The following is a 19,888-nucleotide window of genomic DNA, read 5'->3' as shown; positions in this document are numbered from 1 at the left end:
AAAGGTAAAGGTTCCCCTCGCACATATGTGCTAGTCGTTCACGACTCTAGGAGGCGGTGCTCATCTCTGTTTCAAAGCCGAAGAGCCAGCGCTGCCCAAAGACGTCTCAGTGGTCATGTGGTCGGCATAACTCAATGCCGAAGGTGCACGAAGCGCTGTTACCTTCCCACTAAAGGTCGTTCCTATTTTTTTACTTGCATTTTTTACATGCTTTCGAATGCTAGGTTGGCAGAAGCTGGGACAAGTAATGGGAGCTCACTCTATTATGCAGTGCTAGGGATTCGAACCGTCAAACTGCCAAACTTTCTGATCAACACGCTCAGCATCTTAGCCACTGAGCCACCGGTCCTGGTCATCTATATCTATATCTGGCAGAATCTGGCAGAATCTGTGAAGAGTAGAAATCCCTACACTGCCACGACAGAACTAAGTCTAACTTCCCCTTCTTCTAACTCTAAGCAGGTTGCCAACCATTAGTTGAGAAGATTCCTGTGCATAAACTTTTAGCAATCAGTTTCATTGAATGTTCACGTGCAAATTTGGTCTTTCATGCCTGACAGTAGAATCCACATCCCTCTTAGGTTCCAAGGTTTTCTCTTCCATTTAGATTTTGGCACTTCTCCTATGGCTGCCATCCAGCTTCTGGATTTTCTGTATGGCCCCAGACTTGGCAAGCTTCTCTTGAGCTCTGTTTTTATTTCACTATCAATTAGCATCTGGAATTGCGTTAACAGCATTAACTCAATTCTAAGGAGTTAACCAACAGAGATAACACAATTCTAAGGAGGAAGGACACCGAAAGAGCGGCTTTCCAATATCAACCCTGGAAATGCATAATGCTACCAACCTTCCACTTCAAAAAATGCAGCTGCTTTGGTACAACCTAGGACATTGCAGGCGTGGCACATATAAAGACCTTCATCCTCCTTTCTCACTCTTCGGATGGTGAGCCGTTGGTTCCCATCTTTCAGGACAATACCTTGTAGCAGAGACAACAAGAAGTACAAATAACTTCTTTTGCTTTGACTCCAAATGGGAGCATTCTAAAATTCCACATTACGATTTCTCTTTGGACAACTGAGCTATGGAGCTAGATACAGCGTTTATCTGAACCTGAGCTTGTCTGCATTAAAATCTGGATCGGGTTTTGTGATGAGGTGCAACCCTAAGACACATATAGCCACGATAATGGAGATACAATATGAGTGAAACCAGCCCAACACAGTTCTAGCCTTAGGAGTGGCTCCCAATCAAAGTTCATGGCCTCTGTACCAATCTGACAACTGTCAATATAATTAACCAATAGTTGGTTGGGCTTTGGACATCTGTTTTACCAGATGGAACTATATCTTTATCATTTTTCATTTAATCAAAGTTTTTTTTAATGATTTTTGGGGGGGAGGGTGGGTTATTTTATTTAATCAACAAAAAATAAATCAGCTAGCAATGGTTTTCATGCTGCAACCCTTCAACATGATAAATGAATTGCATAATGCCTTTTTGTGAATAAAATCAATGATTACTGGGATTAAAATTGGGCAAGGAATTATACAATAATACAATAGCAGAGTTGGAAGGGACCTTGGAGGTCTTCTAGTCCAACCCCCTGCCTAGGCAGGAAACCCTATACCGTTCCAGACAAATGGCTATCCAACATCTTCTTAAAGACTTCCAGTGTTGGGGCATTCACAACTTCTGGTGGCAAATTGTTCCACTGATTAATTGTTCTAACTATCAGGAAATGTCTCCTCAGTTCTAAGTTGCTTCTCTCCTTGATTAGTTTCCACCCATTGCTTCTTGCTCTACCCTCAGGTGCCTTGGAGAATAGTTCGACTCATTCTACTTTGTGGCAACCCCTGAGATATTGGAACACTGCTATCATGTCTCCCCTAGTCCTTCTTTCTATTAAACTTGACATGCCCAGTTCCTGCAACTGTTCTTCATATGTTTTAGTCTCCAGTCCCCTAATCATCTTTGTTGCTCTTCTCTGCACTCTTTCTAGAGTCTCCACATCTTTTCTACATCGTGGCGACCAAAACTGAATGCAGTATTCCAAGTGTGGCCTTACCAAGGCATTATAAAGTGGTATTAACTCTTCACGTGATCTTGATTCTATCCCTCTGTTTATGTAGCCTAGAACTGTGTTGGCTTTTTTGGCAGCTGCTGCACACGGCTGGCTCATATTTAAATGGTTGCCCACTAGGACTCCAAGATCCCTTTCACAGTTACTACTATTGAGCAAGGTATCACCTATACTGTACCTGTGCATTTTGTTTTTGTTGCCTAAATATAGAACCTTACTTTTTTCATCATTGAATTTCATTTTATTAGATAATGCCCAATGTTCAAGTTTGTCAAGATCCTTCTGTATCTTAAGCCTGTCTTCTGGAGTGTTGGCTATTCCTGCCAGCTTGATGTCATCTGCAAATTTGATGAGTTCCCCATTTATTCCCTCATCCAAATCATTGATGAAGATGTTGAAGAGTACTGGGCCCAAAGCAGAGCCTTGGGGTACTCCTCTGCATACTTCCCTCCATGAAGATGCAGTTTATATAGCTCTTATTAAAAGATGTAACTGACAGGCATCAGTGGGAGAGGTAGCAGATGTCAGACAAAAGGACAGAGCATATTGTCCAATGGAACCATAGTTTTGTTCATTGAATTATCAATGAGTGATAGGAGCATTTAAGAGACATAATAGACAACATAATTCTTGAATAAGCAATACATTGAGCATTGCGACATCAACAGGCAATTTAACATGAGCAATTGGATAGAGCAGAACTTTCTGTTCTGACCTAGGTTTCCTGATAAAGCATAAATCACAGGCTTAGTCCCCAAAATCCCTTTTATTTAAACAGCTGTGAATTATGGTCATTCACAGCCCGTAATGATTCACAAACAGTTTGTGAAGAGTCCAACAGATGTCTGCCACAGTCTTTCAGGGTAATGCTGATAAGCACCCACCTTTATCTCCCTTGAAATATTGCCAGAGATCTAATTCCAAATAGTTTTGCAAGGCCAAATAGAGCACAGAGTCAAACGGAGCTTCTCAGAATTTGAACTGACCAGAACAAACTAATTGCTTCCTTCAAAAGCTCTCGTCCATTTGCTCCTCTTTTATGTCTTATGGGAGGGGCCAATCATCTCCAAGCCTTACTCCTGAGTCGCCCCTTTTTTCTTAACTGTTCTTGCTTCTGGCAGCTCTGCGCATGTGCACATTGGGAACAGGCTCCCCCTGTTCCTCTGCCTCGCTGATGTCAGACTCCGGAGGCTCCAGAGGCAGCACATCACTACCAGATGGCCTGGGCCCCCTCTCTGCCTCTGACGTAGAGCCCTTGTCCGAGCCTTCCTCAGACTCCAGAACTGGCCCATGTTCCTCCCCAATCTCCCCAACCTCCTCACTGCCAGCTCTGCAGGCTGCTGGTGGACCACAGCACTTTCTCACCTGAATCTTCAATAAGAGAATTATTGTTTTTAAACCAAGCGATGTGTGGGAAAGGAATTCCACTTGCTGTGCAGACAACTTCTATTGTTTCGCCAATGTTGGTTGTCTGATTCTGAGGGTGTCCAGTAATTGCAGGTGCCACTGGTTCTGTTTGCAAGAAAGACAGATGTTAACAGCAGGCCCCGAAAGGCAAACCTGAAAGCAACCGATGCTTCACTATAATCAATGGGAGGAACAGAATGGTTAGTAGCCTTGTAGAAGTTCTTTCTTAAAATTGCAGAATGAACACAAAATGTTCCAGCATAAATACATGGAATTTGTTTGTGTCCGTTAATTTATTTCAGAAGCACAACCTACATCCCCGGGAGACATGAAAACATCCAGAGGTGGGCATTACATAATGTAACAACCGGTTCGCCCAGAACCAAAAATCTGAGCATGTGTGCCACTTCAAACACATAACTATGATCATATTTTTTGGAGTATAAGACGCACCTATTTCCCCCCCAAAAAGAGGCTGAAAATCTGGGTGCGTCTTATACTCTGAATACAGCATTTTTGGCCTACTGAAACCCTGCTCCCTTTGAAAAAATGGATGTGCAGAGGGTTTGGGAGGCTTGCAAAGTGCTCCTGGGGGCTGGGGAGGGCAAAAATGAGCAAAAAACGGACTGTTTTTGCTCGTTTTTGTCCTCTAGCCCCCCAGGAGCACTTTACAAGCCTCCCAAACCCTCTGCATGTTCTCCCCCCCCCCAAAAAAAGGCATGTTTTTTTTCAAAAACTGGCCTTTTTTGGCTCGTTTTTGGGGGGGCAGCACATAGGAGCACTCTAAAAGCCTCCCAAAGCTCTGAATGCCCCCCTCCTTTTTTTGCAAAAAATAAGGGTTTGGGAGGCCTGCAGAGTGCAAAAACTTTTTTAAAAAATTTACCTCTTCAAAATCATAGTGCGTCTTATACTCAGTGCATCTTATAGTCCAAAAAATATGGTATATAGGACAAGATAACACCGGGGCAGGTAGGCGGACCCAGCCACTGGTCAGAACTACTGGTTTGCCTGGATCTGTCCAAACCAGCAGCAGCTGACCTCTCAATGCAGCTGTTAGGGTTCTAAATACCATGCAGAAATAAATCATTGTCCAAGGCAAAACATTCTTAAAGGTCCAATTTATTCTACAGGCAATTTAGCACCTCTATGGAAAAATTCCAACTCTGAATTACATCCTGGAATTCCACCCAGTTGAAAGTTCATGATCTCTCCCTACACCCACAAATCCATCACATGTTCCAATCATCATCTTCCACGCTGGCATCTACACCCCTCTGGTTCCGATCAGGTGTCGAGGTGCGGAGACAAAAGATGACCTTGGCTTCTATAAAAGAATGATAACAATACATTCTACAATCCTACTCCTTTCTATTCCCCCCTCTCAACTACTACACTACTAAAACACATAGGAAATTATAAGAAAGTGTGGCAGGCCAAAGATCCTAAAAAGAACATAACTACAGGCCTGACAGCAGCCCCTAGATAAATCTGATCATATTTAATGGTTAAGAGGAAAAGAAAAAGGAACAAATCCGGAATGTAGTCACAATAACTCAACTTGATTCCCGTTCACTTTAAATCAGGGGTGTCAAACTCAATTTCATTGAGGGCCACATTAGGGTTGGGGGGGGGCAGTGTGTGTGGCCAGTTGGTGAGATCAGCTCGACATCATTCATCAAGGCTCTGTTTTGGGCTGTGACAGCCCCCTGCAGTCCTCTGCCATCAAAAATGGAGTCTGGGAGGGCTGCATGTGGCCCTCCTGAACTCAATTTTTGCTGGCAGGGACACTGTGGACTGGCCCTTTGCTGTTTCCAAAGTGGTCCCATGGGCCACATCTAAGCACTCAGTGGGCCGAATCTAGGCCACGGGCCTTGAGTTTGACACCCCTGCTTTAAATGACATCAAATACACTTTTTGCTCCAGGTCCATCCACTACTTTTGGAGTGCAGTTTCTTGCACATCATGCAGGTTCCAATGGAATCTTTGGCCCCCACAAAGTTGCATAATCCAACCAATATTTTGCATAGTAAGCCAATGTTTTTATATGACCCAACCAATGCTTTACACTACAAGAAAAGACACACTTTGAGAATATCTTAAATGCAGTATATCTATTTTGGTATGCTGCCTTTTCCTCTGGATTTTCTTGCATTGCACGATGACCACTCCTTAAGTGTTAAATTGATCTAAGGCAGGGGTGTCCAAACTTGGGAACTTTAAGACTTGTGGACTTCAACTCCCAGAATTCCCCAGCCAGCTCTGCTGGCTGGGGAATTCTGGGAGTTGAAGTCCACAAGTCTTAAAGTTCCCAAGTTTGGACACCCCTGATCTAAGGTGACCTCCTTAGACAATGATGGCTGAAACTGACAACACAACTTCCTGTCATTTGGAGGCTGGGAAACACATGGAAATATGCAGTGACTTCCAAGCTTGCCATTGGACAAAATTTGATTTCTCTCCGTGTCCACCACAGAGTCTTTGTTTACCAATAAAATTAACTGTCCTTGCCATAAAGCATTTAAGAGGAACACTATAGTTAAAGCGAGGGGCATATATAGAAACACGGGCGAACCTGATTTTTTTTCCTTATCGTTGGACTGATTCAATTAGGGTGAGAAATAGATTGAATAAAAATTGAATACAACATTTCCCCATGCAGCATTGGACGCAGAGGTGGTATTCAGCAGGTTCTGACCAGTTCTGGTGAACTGGTAGTGGGAATTTTGAGTAGTTCGGAGAACCAGCAAATACCACCTCTGACTGGCCCCGTCCCCACCTATTTGCTGTCTCCCGAGTCCCAGCTGATTGGCTGGGTCTTCTTTTGTTGCCCTGCACAGGAGAACGGAGCTGGAAAGCAGGTTGGGAATGGGGATTTTACAGTATCCTTCCCCCAGGAGTGGGGTGGAAATGGGGATTTTACAGTATCCTTCCCCTGGAGTCGGGTGGAGATTTTACAGTATCCTTCCCCCAGGAGTGGGGAGTGAAGGGAGAGTTTACAGTATCCTTCCCCCAGGAGTGGGGTGGAAATGGAGATTTTATAGTATCCTTCCCCCAGGAGTGAGATGGAAATGGAGATTTTACAGTATCCTTCTTCCAGGAGTGGGGAGTGAAGGGAGATTTTACACTAACCTTCCCCCAGGAGTGAAGGGGAAATGGAGATTTTACAGTATCCTTCCCCCAGGAGTGGGGTGGAAATGGAGATTTTACAGTATCCTTCCCCCAGGAGTGGGGAGTGAAGGGAGATTTTACAGTATCCTTCCCCTGGAGTTGGGTGGAAATGGAGATTTTACAGTATCCTTCCCCCAGGAGTGGGGAGTGAAGGGACATTTTATAGTATCCTTCTCCTGGAGTGGGGTGGAAATGGAAATTTTACAGTATCCTTCCCCCAGGAGTGGGGATTTTTCATTATTGCTCCCTTGCCACCAATCCATGCCACGCCCACTAAGGCACACCCACAGAACCGATAGTAAAAAAAAATGAATCCCACCACTGATTGGACTTACCATGAATGACGAGATGTTTGACAAGGCAGTGTCGAGTTTTGCTCTTTCTGTCCAGAGCGATGCACACGTACTCCCCGCTATCTTGGAGGGTGAGATTGTGGAGAAAGAGACTCAGGGTAACAGTCTCCCTATTGACCTTTATGGTAGTGCCGTTCAGTTTCTGGAGGGCCTCCAAATTCTTGCAAACAGGCATAGGCAGTCTATCCAGGTGAGTCCTTGAAACACGAGGGGTGAATTTAAACCAGGTGAGACTTTCAAAGGTGTGCTTGCCTGCGGTGCATTGCAAGGTGACGTTGTGCTTCTTAGTAGGCTGGCCTTGAGGCAGAAGGCTGATCTCAAGGCCTCCTGGGAATAAAAGGAAAAGGATCAGAAAGGATCTAAAGGAAAATATCAGAGAGCCACTGCCTGTCATCGTCTAAGAGATAATAATGTTTCATGAGCCTTTGAAATATTCCGAGATCTCTTCAGGGACATTCAACACAGGAAAACATCTACAATAGTAATAGCACTAAGACTTACCGTATTTTTTGACTATAAAACCCACCGGAGTATAAGACGCACCATGAAGAGGTCAATGTTAAAAAAACGTTTTTGCACTCTTGCATCCCTCCCAAACCCTCTGCATGCCTCAGTTTTTCCAAACAAAAGGGGGGGGGACATGCAGACCTTTGAGAGGCTTGTAGAGTGCTCCTGGGGGTTGGGGGGGGGGCAAAATGAGAAAAAAACAGTCTGCTTTTCACAAAAATGGGCCATTTTTTGCAAAAAAAAAGAGGGGACATGCAGAGGCTTTGGGAGGCTTGTAGAGTGCTCCAGAGGGCTAGGGGGGACAAAAACACCCCATTTTGTTATCTGTTTTGCCCTCCCCACCCCTGAGGAGCACTTTGCAAGCTTCCTAAACCCTTTGCACATCCATTTTTGCAAAGGGGATGGAGTTTCAGTAGGCCAAAAGTGCTCTATTCAGTGTATAAGATGCACCCAGATTTTCACCCTCTTTTTTGAGGGAAAAGGTGCATCTTATACTCTGAAAAATATGGTATAAACCACTTTACAGTGCTTTGTAGCTTTCTCTAAGCAGTTTACAGAGTCCGCCTATTGCCCCCAACAATTTGGCTCCTCATTTTACTGACCTTGGAAGGATGGAAGGCTGAGTCAACCTTGACCCTGTGAGAATCGAACTGCCAAACTGCAGGCAGCCAGCAATCAGCAGAAGTAGCCTGAGATACTGCACTCTACCCACTGCACCACCACAGCTCAGGCAAATCACTCAGGCAAAACCTCAGCCCTTTTCACATGTATGAAAAAAGGGAGAAGGTTTTGATCAAGCAATTGTAACTATCATCTTAACATTTCCTGGAAAATGCTGGAGATGAGTGTACTCTGTTTCTACCTGCTACTTCAAGGATGGGCCATAGACTGAAAAGAAAATTCTGTCAACCCAGAGTGGGTGAAGCTGAAACTTCTGAGAAAACCTCTTCCCTGAGGAAAGTTTTTAAGGAGGGACACTATAAGCCTAGCATTTGACATCAGTCGTCCATTTCTCTTCTGACCTAGGCTTTCCAAGAACATGAAGCAAACTCCTTGTCCCGACAAAAACCCCTTTTATTAATTTACTGTGAATTCTGCTCATTCACATCCAGCTTTAACTTTTAACTTTAACTTTTATTTGATTTCTAAACCGCACCCTCTCCCAGAAGGGACTCGGGGCGGTGTACAGTTATATAAAAACACAATAGATATACATAAATATAAATATAAAAATAGATATAGGTGTGGCTAGAGGAGGTAACATATAATTTACTGTACAATAATAGTTAAAGTTCAAATTTAAAATTTAAGAATTTAAAAATTCATTAAAAAACTACCCCTAAAAACTATCCCGGGATAAAATGTTTGCCAGGAGGTATAAAGTCTTTCAAGCATGAATTTACAATCACAGACCTTATCTGGCTTGGAGAGTTGCCAAGTCGATACCTGCAAACCTTGGTAATGAGTCTCGGAGAGTCACAAACCAATTAAGAGAACTAATTATCTCCTGCAAACTCCACTCCCCTTTTGCTCCTCTTTTATTTCCTCTGGGAGGGGCCATTCATCATCCACCTGTGGTCTCACTTCCAAGTCGACCCCTGTTCTTTAGCTGTTCCCTTTGTCTGGCAACTCTGCGCATGCGCACACTGGGAACAGGCTCCAACTGTTCGTCTGCCTCACTGATGTCTGACTCCGAAGGCAGCTGATAATCGTCAGATGGCCATGGCCCCCTCTCTGCCTCCAACACAGAGCCCTCATCAGAACCTTCCTCTAGGTTCTAGACTCTAGGACTGCCCCATGTTCCTCACCAACCTCCTCACTGTCCGAATCTGCTGCCAGCTCCACTGGGTGCTGGCGGGCCACAACAGTTTCAAATTCTGAAACATTCACCCCAAAATCTGAAATATTTTTCCCCGTTTTGAACCCAACAAAACAGACTGGGGTGTTCCTTGATCCCAGCAAACTTGGCCTTCTTGCCGTGATCTTTTACGTTAGTTTTGGAAGCATACACAAATAACCTTAGAAGAATGTGACAGATAAGTTCGGAAAGCAAGACTTACTAGTTACATGAAAGGAGATGATTCGTTCGCCTTCTCCAGCTTTATTCTTTGCCACACATCTGTAGAAGGCAGACACATTTGCTGCTTGAATGGTGAGGCTGCTAACCGTCTACAAGAGAACAAGTCAAGTGATTTAAGGCTAAAGTCTTGAGCTGGTCGTTTGCAAAATGGGTCAACGGAACATGCTATCTTGTTAGTTTAGCCAAGCTATTCCTTCTACTGCAGGGGTATCCAAACGTGGGAACTTTAAGACTTGTGGACTTCAACTCCCAGAATTCCCCAGCTGGGGAATTCTGGGAGTTGAAGTCCACAAGTCTTAAAGTTCCCAAGTTTGGACACCCCTGTTCTACTGCAACACAATCCACCTTTGTTCGATGGATTGGCATCTGAAATTTAGATGGTCAGTTGACTACCCTCTGAGATGAATAGAAGTAAACTGTTGATCATTCCTCAACTCTCCCAATAGAGAGCTTATTGTTGTCCATAAAAATCCAGAGATGGAGTGAAGCTGAAAAAACAGCATATTCTCCCGAAATATCTTTTGATATCACACTGATCAGGCTGATCCGTGACTCAGGTGAAACTTAGACCTCTTGAGTTCAGAATGAATTTTCTGCTAAGAATTGATTCATTGACCTAAAAACCGTAATACAAATAGAGGCAGTAAATATTAAATAATGTTGCTTAAAATTTCAGCCTTAACCTATAAACAAAACTGCATGCTTGCTGGAGAAAAGCCATTATCTTATGGGCCCAAGTAAACACACATGCAACAGTTATCATTAGCATCATTTCTATATGGCTTCTCATATCATATTAAAAATTTCCAAGAACAATTAAAATGCCATTTCTAACTAAACCCCACTGCTTAGTTTCAAATCTTTTAAAATTTATCTTTTGTAAACCTTTTGTAGACCTTTTAACATTAGCATTTCAATGCATTTATTTATGATAATAAATGTTAGGGATGATTAATAATGGTAACAAAAAAATACCTGCTAAGTTTTGTTTAGTTTGATCCATTATACTATGAAATCTATTTTGCCACTAAGTTAAAAGTAAAGGTTCCCCTTGCACATGTGTGCTAGTTGTTCCTGACTCTAGGTGGCGGTGCTCATCTCTGTTTCAAAGCCGAAGAGCCCGTGCTATCCAAAGACGTCTCCGTGGTCATGTGGCTGACATGACTAAATGCTGAAGGTGCATGGAATTCTGTTACCTTCCCACCAAAGGTGGTTCTTATTTTTTCTTCTTGCATTTTTTACATGCTTTTGAACTGCTTGGTTGGCAGAAGCTGGGACAAGTAACGGGAGCTCATTCCATTACACAGCACTAGGGATTTGAACTGTCAAACTGCCAACCTTTCTGATCGACAAGCTCAGCGTCTTAGCCACTGAGTCACCCTTTTTACCACTAAGTTACTGGGGCTAAATGATAACTAAGACCAGCAGGTAATATTCTGGAGGCAAGGGATTCCCAGTTTTCGGTCATGGGATTATGCCGTTTTCTTTTTTATGCACAGTTCTTTATTTATATGGAATTTTGTTTAAGCCCAGCGAGAATTGCAATGTAGCAACTTAAATTCTACCGTCCAACTTTCTACCAGCTTTGCAAACAGCAAATAAGAAATCCATGCCTCACCTTCATTTTCCCAGCAATAGCAACAAATTGTTCTTTTAAGATCTCAATCTGACTTCCCCCTCGTCGGTCTGCTATGGTTTTCCATTTCTTACATGCATAGGGATTGTTCCCCATTCCAGCTTGGCTGAGAAAAATCAAAGAAATTTCCTCTTACACTTGGGTGCTTTGCTAACAAAATTATCACAAAAAAAGTATCACAATTATTAATATCAGATGGCAAATGTCTATGGAGATTCTCATTGTTGTCCCAAAAATGCTGTTGTGGCCTGCCAGTGGCCAGGGGAGCTGGCAGCAAATTCGGACAGTGAGGAGGTTGGGGAGGAAGATGGGCCAGTCCTGGAGTCTGGGGAAGGCTCTGATGGGGGCTCTGTGTCGGAGGCAGAGAGGGGGCCAGAGCCGTATGACAGTTATCATCTGCCTTCAGAGTCAGACATCAGTGAGGCAGATGAACAACTGGAGCCTGTTCCCAGTGTGCGCATGTGAGTTGCCAGACAAAGGGAACAGCTAAAGAACAGGGGTTGACTTGGGAGTAAAGCCACAGGTGGATGGTAAACGGCCCCTCCCATAGGGAATAAAAGAGGAGCGGAGTTTGCAGGAGACAATTCGTTCGCTTAATTGGTTCGTGACTCCTTGCCAGGTTTTGAAGATATCGTCCTGGCAGCTTTCCAAGCCAGATAAGGTCTGTGACTGTAAATCCTCCCTTGAAAGACTTTGCTGGATGCGAATGAGAGGAATCATAGCAACTTAATAAAAAGGGTTTTTTGTTGGGACCAGGAGTTTGCTTCATGGTTTGGGGAAGCCTGGGTCAGAACAGGTGCTTTTTTTTTTAATACTTCACAAGAAACATTGCAGGAAAAATTGTAGTTTGCCACCTGCTGTCCCAAAGGTGCTTTTTTTTTCAAAAGGCAACTGGAGTGTCTGTTTTTATTTTGCAGACATTTCGCTTCTTGGATAAGAAGCGAAGAAGCTTATTGGATGAGAAGCGAAACATCTTCAAATATTGCAATATTTCTTGTGAAGCATTGTGCAACATTATCTCTCCAATACGCTAGGATTTTTAACTGGTCATGTAGCTTGTGTGTGAGTGTGTGTGTGTGTGTGTGTGAGAGAGAGAGAGAGAGAGAGGGAGGGAGGGAGGGAGAGAGAGAGAGAGAGAGAGAGAGAGAGAGAGAGAGAGAGAGAGAGAGAGAGATCTAGACTTTTTGAGTGATTTTGTTTTATTGTTTTAAAAAGTTTTTAGCATTTTAACTGTAATATTTTTTTTTTAATTGTAAGCCACCCAAATTCATTGACTAAAATTGGTGGCTATAGAAATTGAATAAATGAATGAATGAATGAATGAATGAATGAATGAATGAATGAATGAATGAATGAATGAATTAATTAATGAATGAATTGGAAAGTGAGATTTAAAACCATGTACCAGTGATCTCACTTTGCATGAATCCCTTGGAGTAGGGGAATGAAATCATCTCATGTCTAAGTCTAATTAAGGTCTTACTTCCAACATGTTGTAGCTAAGTGATCAGCTGACCTCCATGGGAGTTCTACAGCGGAAGATGGATTTAGGGATGTAGAAGTTGCTTATATGGGCTTTATGAATATAGTGACTCAATGTGGATATCTGATTGTGTAAATAACCTTGGTCACCACAATGTAAAAAAGGTGTTGAGACTCTAGAAAGAGTGCAAAGAAAAGCAACAAAGATGATTAGTGACTCGAGGCTAAAATGTACCAAAGAACGGTTGCAGAAATTGGGTATGGCTAGTTTGATGAAGGAAAGGACTAAGGGTGACATGATAATAGAGTTCCAATATCTAAAGGGCTGCCACAAAGAAGAGGGTAAATCTCAAGGTAAATTGTCCTTATTTTGGCCAGCTCAGCCCAGTTAGATATTAAAGGTAGGAAATAGTGTTTTGCAAATAAACCTCCATTCATAAAACTAACAAATCGGAGTGAATTTTGTTAAAATAAAGGCAAAGGTTAATGTGCAAATCAATATTTCTTTGGAGTACCCAGACTTGCATAGGAAATAGTTAGGCACCAAAGGAAGAAGACAGAAAGGAAGTTGTTTTCAAAACAACAACAGGAAAATAGATTCCCTTTTCTTTTTCTTTTTTTATTCTAAAAGGAAGTCTGTTCTTGTGCAAAATTCAGATAAGGGAAGCAAAGTGGCCCTTGGTCAGAAGCTCACTCTATCACTCCTGCCATCAATCAAGGGGTTTCCGCTGACATTCACTTTCATAGAGATAAGACACCCAGCCAAATGAAGGCCTGGTTTGTCCCAGGAGAGAGAAAACTGATGGAAAACACTACAGATCTGTTATATGTATCAACAACAACAAGAAAAACTTCCAAAACAGAGAACCAGCAGTCACCTCTAGCCAAAATCGGGCATACAATGAGTAGAGTAGAATAGAGTAGAATAGAGTAGAATAGAGTAGAATAGAGTAGAATAGAGTAGAATAGAGTAGAATAGAGTAGAATAGAGTAGAATAGAGTAGAATAGAGTAGAATAGAATAGAATAACAGAGTTGGAAGGGACCTTGGAGGTCTTCTAGTCCAGCCACTTGTTTAGCATGAAACCATACACCACTTCAGACAAATGGATAACCAACATCTTCTTAAAAATGTCCACTGTTGGAGCATTCACAAATTCTGGAGACAAGTTGTTCCACTGATTAATTGTTCTAACTGTCAGGAAATTTCTCTTTAGTTTTAAGTTGCTTCTCTCTTTGATTAGTTTCCACCCATTGCTTCTTGTCCTGCCCTCAGATGCTTTGGATAATAGCTTGACTCCCTCTTCTTTCTGGCAGCCCCTGAGATATCGGAACACTGCTGTCATGTCTCCCCTAGTCCTTGTTTTCATTCAACTAGACATACCCAGTTCCTGCAATCGTTCTTCATATGTTTTAGTCTCCAGTCCCCTAATCATCTTTGTTGCTCTTCTCTGCACTCTTTCTACAGTCTCCACATATTTTTTACATCATGGTGACCAGAACTGAATGCAGTATTCCAAGTGGGGCCTTACCAAGGCATTATAAAGTGGTATTAACACTTCACGTGATTTTGATTCTATCCCTCTATTTATGTAGCCTAGAACTATGTTGGCTTTTTTGGCAGCTGCTGCACAGGGCTGGCTCCTATTTAAATGGTTGTCCACTAGGACTCCAAGATCCCTCTCACAGTTACTACTATTGAGCAAGGTACCAATGAAAGCGGAGGGAATCTGTCTAGTTTTGAATTGTGGCATAACCGGATGTAGATGGGCATTATTTATTTATTGTTCACATTTCTGAACCTGTCTCCCTCCAAGAGAGTTTTTGGGTGGTGCACCATAAAACATTGAAATACAAAAAATTAAAATGCTGGCATTAAAATTCTGAGTTCAAGATTTAAAAAAATATAGTATTTTTTTTTTAAGGAGGCAAGAATAACCCTGTTAAAAATTGGTGAGGAAAGGCAAAGGACAGGCTCTCGTGGCACTAACCAACCTCACAGCTCTGTGCTCTTTTGGCCTTCTCAAGCATGGCCATGGAGCCATGTTTTAACCCTTTTTCAAAAGGATAGGAGAGGGGGGACCTGCCTTATCTCTGGGGGAATAATTTTCCAAAGGATCAGAAGAGATTTGTCAAGAGGTCTCCAAACAAGTCACCAACACAATGTATTTGTACAAAATCAAATGCGGGGGGTGGGGGGAAGCAATCACTGGGAAATCGCGTTCTGCTTACTGTGGATTGAAAGTGCATTCTTCCTCCAGTTGCCAGTACCACTGAATGTGTCTCACCATTGGAACCGCATACACCGTACACGTAAGAGTTTGGGTGGAGCCATACTTGTAGGAATCCACAGAAGAGAGGAGCGCATTCTCCCCGATTTGAGGTGGAACTGCCAAAGGAAAAGATAAGCAAATGAGTAGCAATCAGCAGGAAGTAACTTTTGAAGAACATTCATTGCTGCAATTTCAAACAGAAATCTACTTAATCAATGTAGGTCACCGGCATTTCCCCTTCTTCCTCTTTCACTGGCTAATAAGAAGCAACATCTAGCATTACCTTTCGGTTACTGAAGTCCTTTCATTGGAGTAAACTTTAATGTCTGCCAACTCTGGATGAGTCAGGAAATTTAGGATGTGAAAAAGGAAGCTTTCTGCAACTGACGCATTAATGAAATTGCTACCAGAAGATCTGAATGAAGACTGTGAGATTTGACTAATTGATGGTAGGAGAACTCATCAATGGCAGGCAATCATGGGGCCTTCAAGCATTCTCTAGGTTTGGAAGGCATCTAACTACTTCCTCACCACCAATTGTAGGGAATAATAACAGGACAATGGATTCAGTCTTCAACTAGAATGCCAAACGAAGTTTGGTCTCATACTAAATGAAAAATAAGCAACCATATTATGACTTAGGGCTCCATGCCAACCAGCCAGAAGTGGGTTGCACCCGGATCGGCCTGGATCGGGCGAACAGGTAGTGGAGGCAGAGGGAGGCTCCACCTACCTGCCCAGACACTTCTGCGCATGCACAGAAGCATTGTGCGAGCATGCACATGCATGCACATGCACGAACAAACTGGTAGTAAAAAAAAAAAGGACACCCACCACTGCAACCAGCCCAATGGCATTTTTTTCCTGATCAACCATTAGTTTCTTTCTTTCCTTAGTCTGATTTAACAGTTAATTGAGTCACAGTGGTGCAGTGGTTAGAGTGCAGTACTGCAGGCTACCTCTGCTGACTGTCAGCTCCCTGTAACTTGGTAGTTCGAATCTCACCAGGCTCAAGGTTGACTCAGCCTTCCATCCTTCCGAGGTGGGTAAAATGAGGGCCCAGATTGTTGGGGGCAAAATGCTGACTCTGTAAACTGCTTAGAGACGGATGTAAAGCACAGCAATACCAGCAGCACTTAGACTTATATATTGCTTCATAGTGTTTTTACAGCCCTCTCTAAGCGGTTTACAGAGTCAGCCTATTGCCCCCAACAATCCGGGTTCTCATTTTACCCACCTCGGGAGGATGGAAGACTGAGTCAACTTTGAGCCTGGTGAGATCTGAACTGCCAATCTGCAACTAGCAGTCAGCTGCAGTACTTCACTCTAAATACTGCGCCACCTTGGCAAATTCATTTCTAGGAGAAAAGACAGAATGTTGCACCAGAATGCCCTGTGGCAGACAGAACAAAATCTGCTTCTTACTCATTTGGCACACAGTTAAGTGATCACAAAAGAATTCATGCCTTTCAAATATTTGGTTCTTCTTTAGGGGCAGTCAGATTCTGAAAGTGAAAAACTTTGCTCCTTGTTACCATCCTGAAGCATTTAACAGAATAACAGAAAGGGTTGAAAGGGACCTTGGAGGTCTTCTAGTCCAACCCCCTGCAGAAGCAGGAGATCTTATACCCGGGATGGCGAACCTATGACACACATGCCACAGTCGTTACTGTCAGCTGGCCAGTGCGCATACGCAAGCTGACGAGCTGAGTTAAGCCTTTTTTAAAGCCATTTTTCGCCCTCCCCAGGCTTCAAAGGCTTTATAGGAGTCTGGGGAGAGCAAAAAGAGCCATTCTGGTTTGCTCGTAGGGTTGTTTTTTGCCCTCCGGAGGGCCTCCAGGGAGGCGTGGGAGGATGTTTTCACCCTCCCCAGGCTCCTATAAAGCCTCTGGAGCCTGGGGATGGCGAATAGAGCATGCAAAAATGGGGGGAGCACCTCTCATGCGTGCACTATGGGTAATGCATTGCATTATGGGTGCAGCATGCCTACACATGCCCCCCCCCAGCGCTCCCCCACCTTATGGCACTCGAGCCAAAAAAGGTTCCCCATCGCTGCCTTATACCATGCCTAGTCTAGTGAAGAGAAGTACCAGGGGAGACATGATTGCAATGCCTCAATATTTGAAAGGCTGCCACAGAGAGGAGGAGGGGGTCAAGCTATTTTCCAAAGCACCCGAAGGCCAGAGAAGGAATAATGGGTGGAAACTGATGAAGGAGGGATTCAACTTGGAAACGAGGAGAAATTTTCTGACAGTGAGAGCAATCAACCGATGGAACAGAAGTTACCTTCAGAAGTTATGGGAGCTTCATCACTGGAAGCTTTCAAGAAGAGACTGGACTGCCATCTGGCAGAAATGGTGTAGGGTCTGCTTGGGCGGGGGGGGTTGGACTAGATGACCTACATGGTCCCTTCCAACTCTGTTAATCTGTATCTGTATTTTGGACAATGAACACTGGCTCAGCCAGCATCACCTCTTTCTTACTTAGTGACCAACATCACTCCATAGCAGTATTTGGATATAGTGATTGCTAGTAGTGGGATCCTCTTCCTCCTGAACTACTAACCCAATGGTGGGATTCAGCCAGTTTGCACCACTTCGGGAGAGCCAGTTGATATCTTTCTGAGCAGTTTGGTCAACTGGTTGTTGGAAGAAATCATTAGGACAGAGAACCGCTTGTTAAATTATTTGAATCCCACCACCTCTGCACTAACCTGGCTGTTTTCTTTTTAAAGCAAAAGCAAGGAAGTTTTTTGAGGATGCAAAGGCAGGGGGCATGCAAAGGGTGAAGCTCTAGACGACAGGATGGGCGAGGTAATGGGAAGTAAACAATGTGGTGCAGGAGTAAGAAGAAGCATGAAGACAGGAAAAGACCAGGACACAAAGCCAAACCAAAATATACAAATACAAAAACAACATTCCTTCAGTAACAAAACTGGATTTTCAAAAGCCTGCCTCTTTCCCCTCCTTCTTGAAAAATAAATAAACAGAGAAGGTTACTGAAGTCAAACAACATAAATACTTTGTACCCTCCATACATCAACCTACCGTATTTTTCGGAGTATAAGATGCACTTCCCCCCCCAAAAGAGGGTGAAAATCTGGGTGTGTCTTATACACTGAATACAGCATTTTTGGCCTCCTGAAACGCCGCCCCCTTTGCAAAAATGGCCTTTAGGAGGCTTCCAGAGTGCTCCTGGGGGCTCGGGAGGACAGAAATGAGAGAAAAACTGGTCATTTTTTGCTTGTCCCCCCCCCCAGCCCCAGGAACACTCTACAAGCCTCCTAAAGGCTATACATGCCCTTTTTTTGACAAAAAAACGGGCCTGTTTTCACAAAAAGTGGGCCGTATTTAGGAGGTCTGCAGAGTGAAAAAACTTTTTTTTAAATTTGCCTCTTCAAAATCTTCGTGCGACTTATATACTCTGGTGCGTCTTATACTCTGAAAAATACGGTATATTGTTTTTGCAATTTCATTATGTACATTTGGCCCTGTATATTTCTTAAGTCTGCTTTACCCTTTTGATAAGTAAGCTTCTACAAATGTCCTGTTCTTGGTGCATTCCTTGGTTTAGGAACAATCTCTCTAAACTTAATAGAGAATGTGATGCCAGTTTTCACCCAGTTAATTAGCAACTGCAAAAAATGTAGCTTTTTTTTTTTTAAGTGGAGCAAGATCTTACCGTTTACCACCAGATGAAATATGTGCTTCTCACGCTGCTGGTTAATGGGATTGGTCAGCACAACGGTGTAATTCCCAGCATCCTTTTCGCTCATTTCAGTAATGATTAAAGAGTAACCAAGTTTCACCGTACGATTTGCAACAATGGCTTCTCCGTTTTTATACCTGCAAAACACAGGTATAATGTGGCTTGATTGAAAAATAAGGACAGAGAACAGAGAAAAAAATCACCTGTGGTGGGGTTCAAATAATTTAACAACTGGTCCTCTGCCCTAATGACCAGCTGGGTAGGCGAGGATCGGTAGTCATGTGACTGGGTGGGCGTTGCCAATTCAACATCACTCAGGTTGATGGGCACTTTGCCTTAACTGTTATAATGCAATAAGTGTTAACCGGAGAGGCAGTTTCTGTAAGCAGGGCAATAAGAATTAGACTAGAAACAACACCAGAATGTTTCCTTCCTGCCTTCCTTACAGGATTAGCCCTGTAAAGTGGAAAAAAACAAAAGGAGATTTCTTCCAACAACTGGCTCTCCAAACTGCTTAGAAAGTTAACAACCAGTTCTCCCGAATAGGGGGGAACTGGCTGAATCCCACCACTGCTAACCGCCTTCAATTTTCTACATTCTCAGTACATTGCAGTGAAAGAATCTGATTTTGCCTGCAAAATATTCCTAAGATTAGGTTAGAGTTGGGGAGGGGGGAAAGGTTATCGGTCTGCAGTCCTCAGTGAAGTTCAGTGCTAAATAAGGATTTTCATTTGTTTGAAAAGAAAAATGTAAAAGAAAATGGAAGCAGTTAAATGCTAAATGTATAGTTCAGAGGTTGGCAACCTTAAAAATTCAAAGACCCACAAAGGTCCTAACCGGAAGACACCCCCCCCCCCATTCAATTCTGCAGGTGACCATAAGTCCTGTTCTCCCCCACCATAGAGTCTCCTCCTAGAGCGGCATCCTTTTTCCTCTGCTAACCAGAAGTCTGATTCCCCCCCATCATAAAGTCACCTCCTAGTGCAGCATCCTTTTTCCTCTACCTGTCCTAACCAAAAGCCCCATCGATTGTGGAGCCAACCGGCAACAGGGAGCCACAGCAGCGGGATGAAAGAGCCACATATGGCTCCAGAGGTGTGGGTTGCCGACCCCTGGTATAATTTTATAGTAAGTCACATCACCATAATAAGAAAAGCACAAAACTTTATTTGGAGTTAGGCTTTCTTCAGCT

General features: G+C 43.2%; 1 protein-coding gene across 2 annotated transcripts in view; it reads right to left on the bottom strand.

Annotated features, from left to right (window-relative positions):
- Nucleotides 1-19,888, bottom strand: part of KDR (kinase insert domain receptor) — a 76,489-nt gene that overhangs the window by 28,056 nt on the left and 28,545 nt on the right. For both annotated transcript variants that reach the window (XR_014175871.1, XM_081959287.1), the window contains exons 9-15: nt 18,670-18,833; nt 14,948-15,104; nt 11,217-11,340; nt 9,579-9,687; nt 6,994-7,338; nt 3,449-3,595; nt 848-979 (exon numbers count right to left, since the gene is read on the bottom strand). Coding sequence is in view for 1 of the 2 variants with exons in the window: in XM_081959287.1 (XP_081815413.1) it covers nt 848-979; nt 3,449-3,595; nt 6,994-7,338; nt 9,579-9,687; nt 11,217-11,340; nt 14,948-15,104; nt 18,670-18,833 (1,178 nt within the window). In the remaining variant the exon portion in view is untranslated. The remainder of the gene's footprint in view (nt 1-847; nt 980-3,448; nt 3,596-6,993; nt 7,339-9,578; nt 9,688-11,216; nt 11,341-14,947; nt 15,105-18,669; nt 18,834-19,888) is intronic.

This window comes from Natrix helvetica (genome assembly GCF_964273705.1).
Source record: "Natrix helvetica genome assembly, chromosome: 7".
NCBI lineage: Eukaryota > Metazoa > Chordata > Lepidosauria > Squamata > Natricidae > Natrix > Natrix helvetica.
Note: the sequence above shows the minus strand (reverse complement) of the source record. Positions and strands in the feature narration are given on the sequence as shown.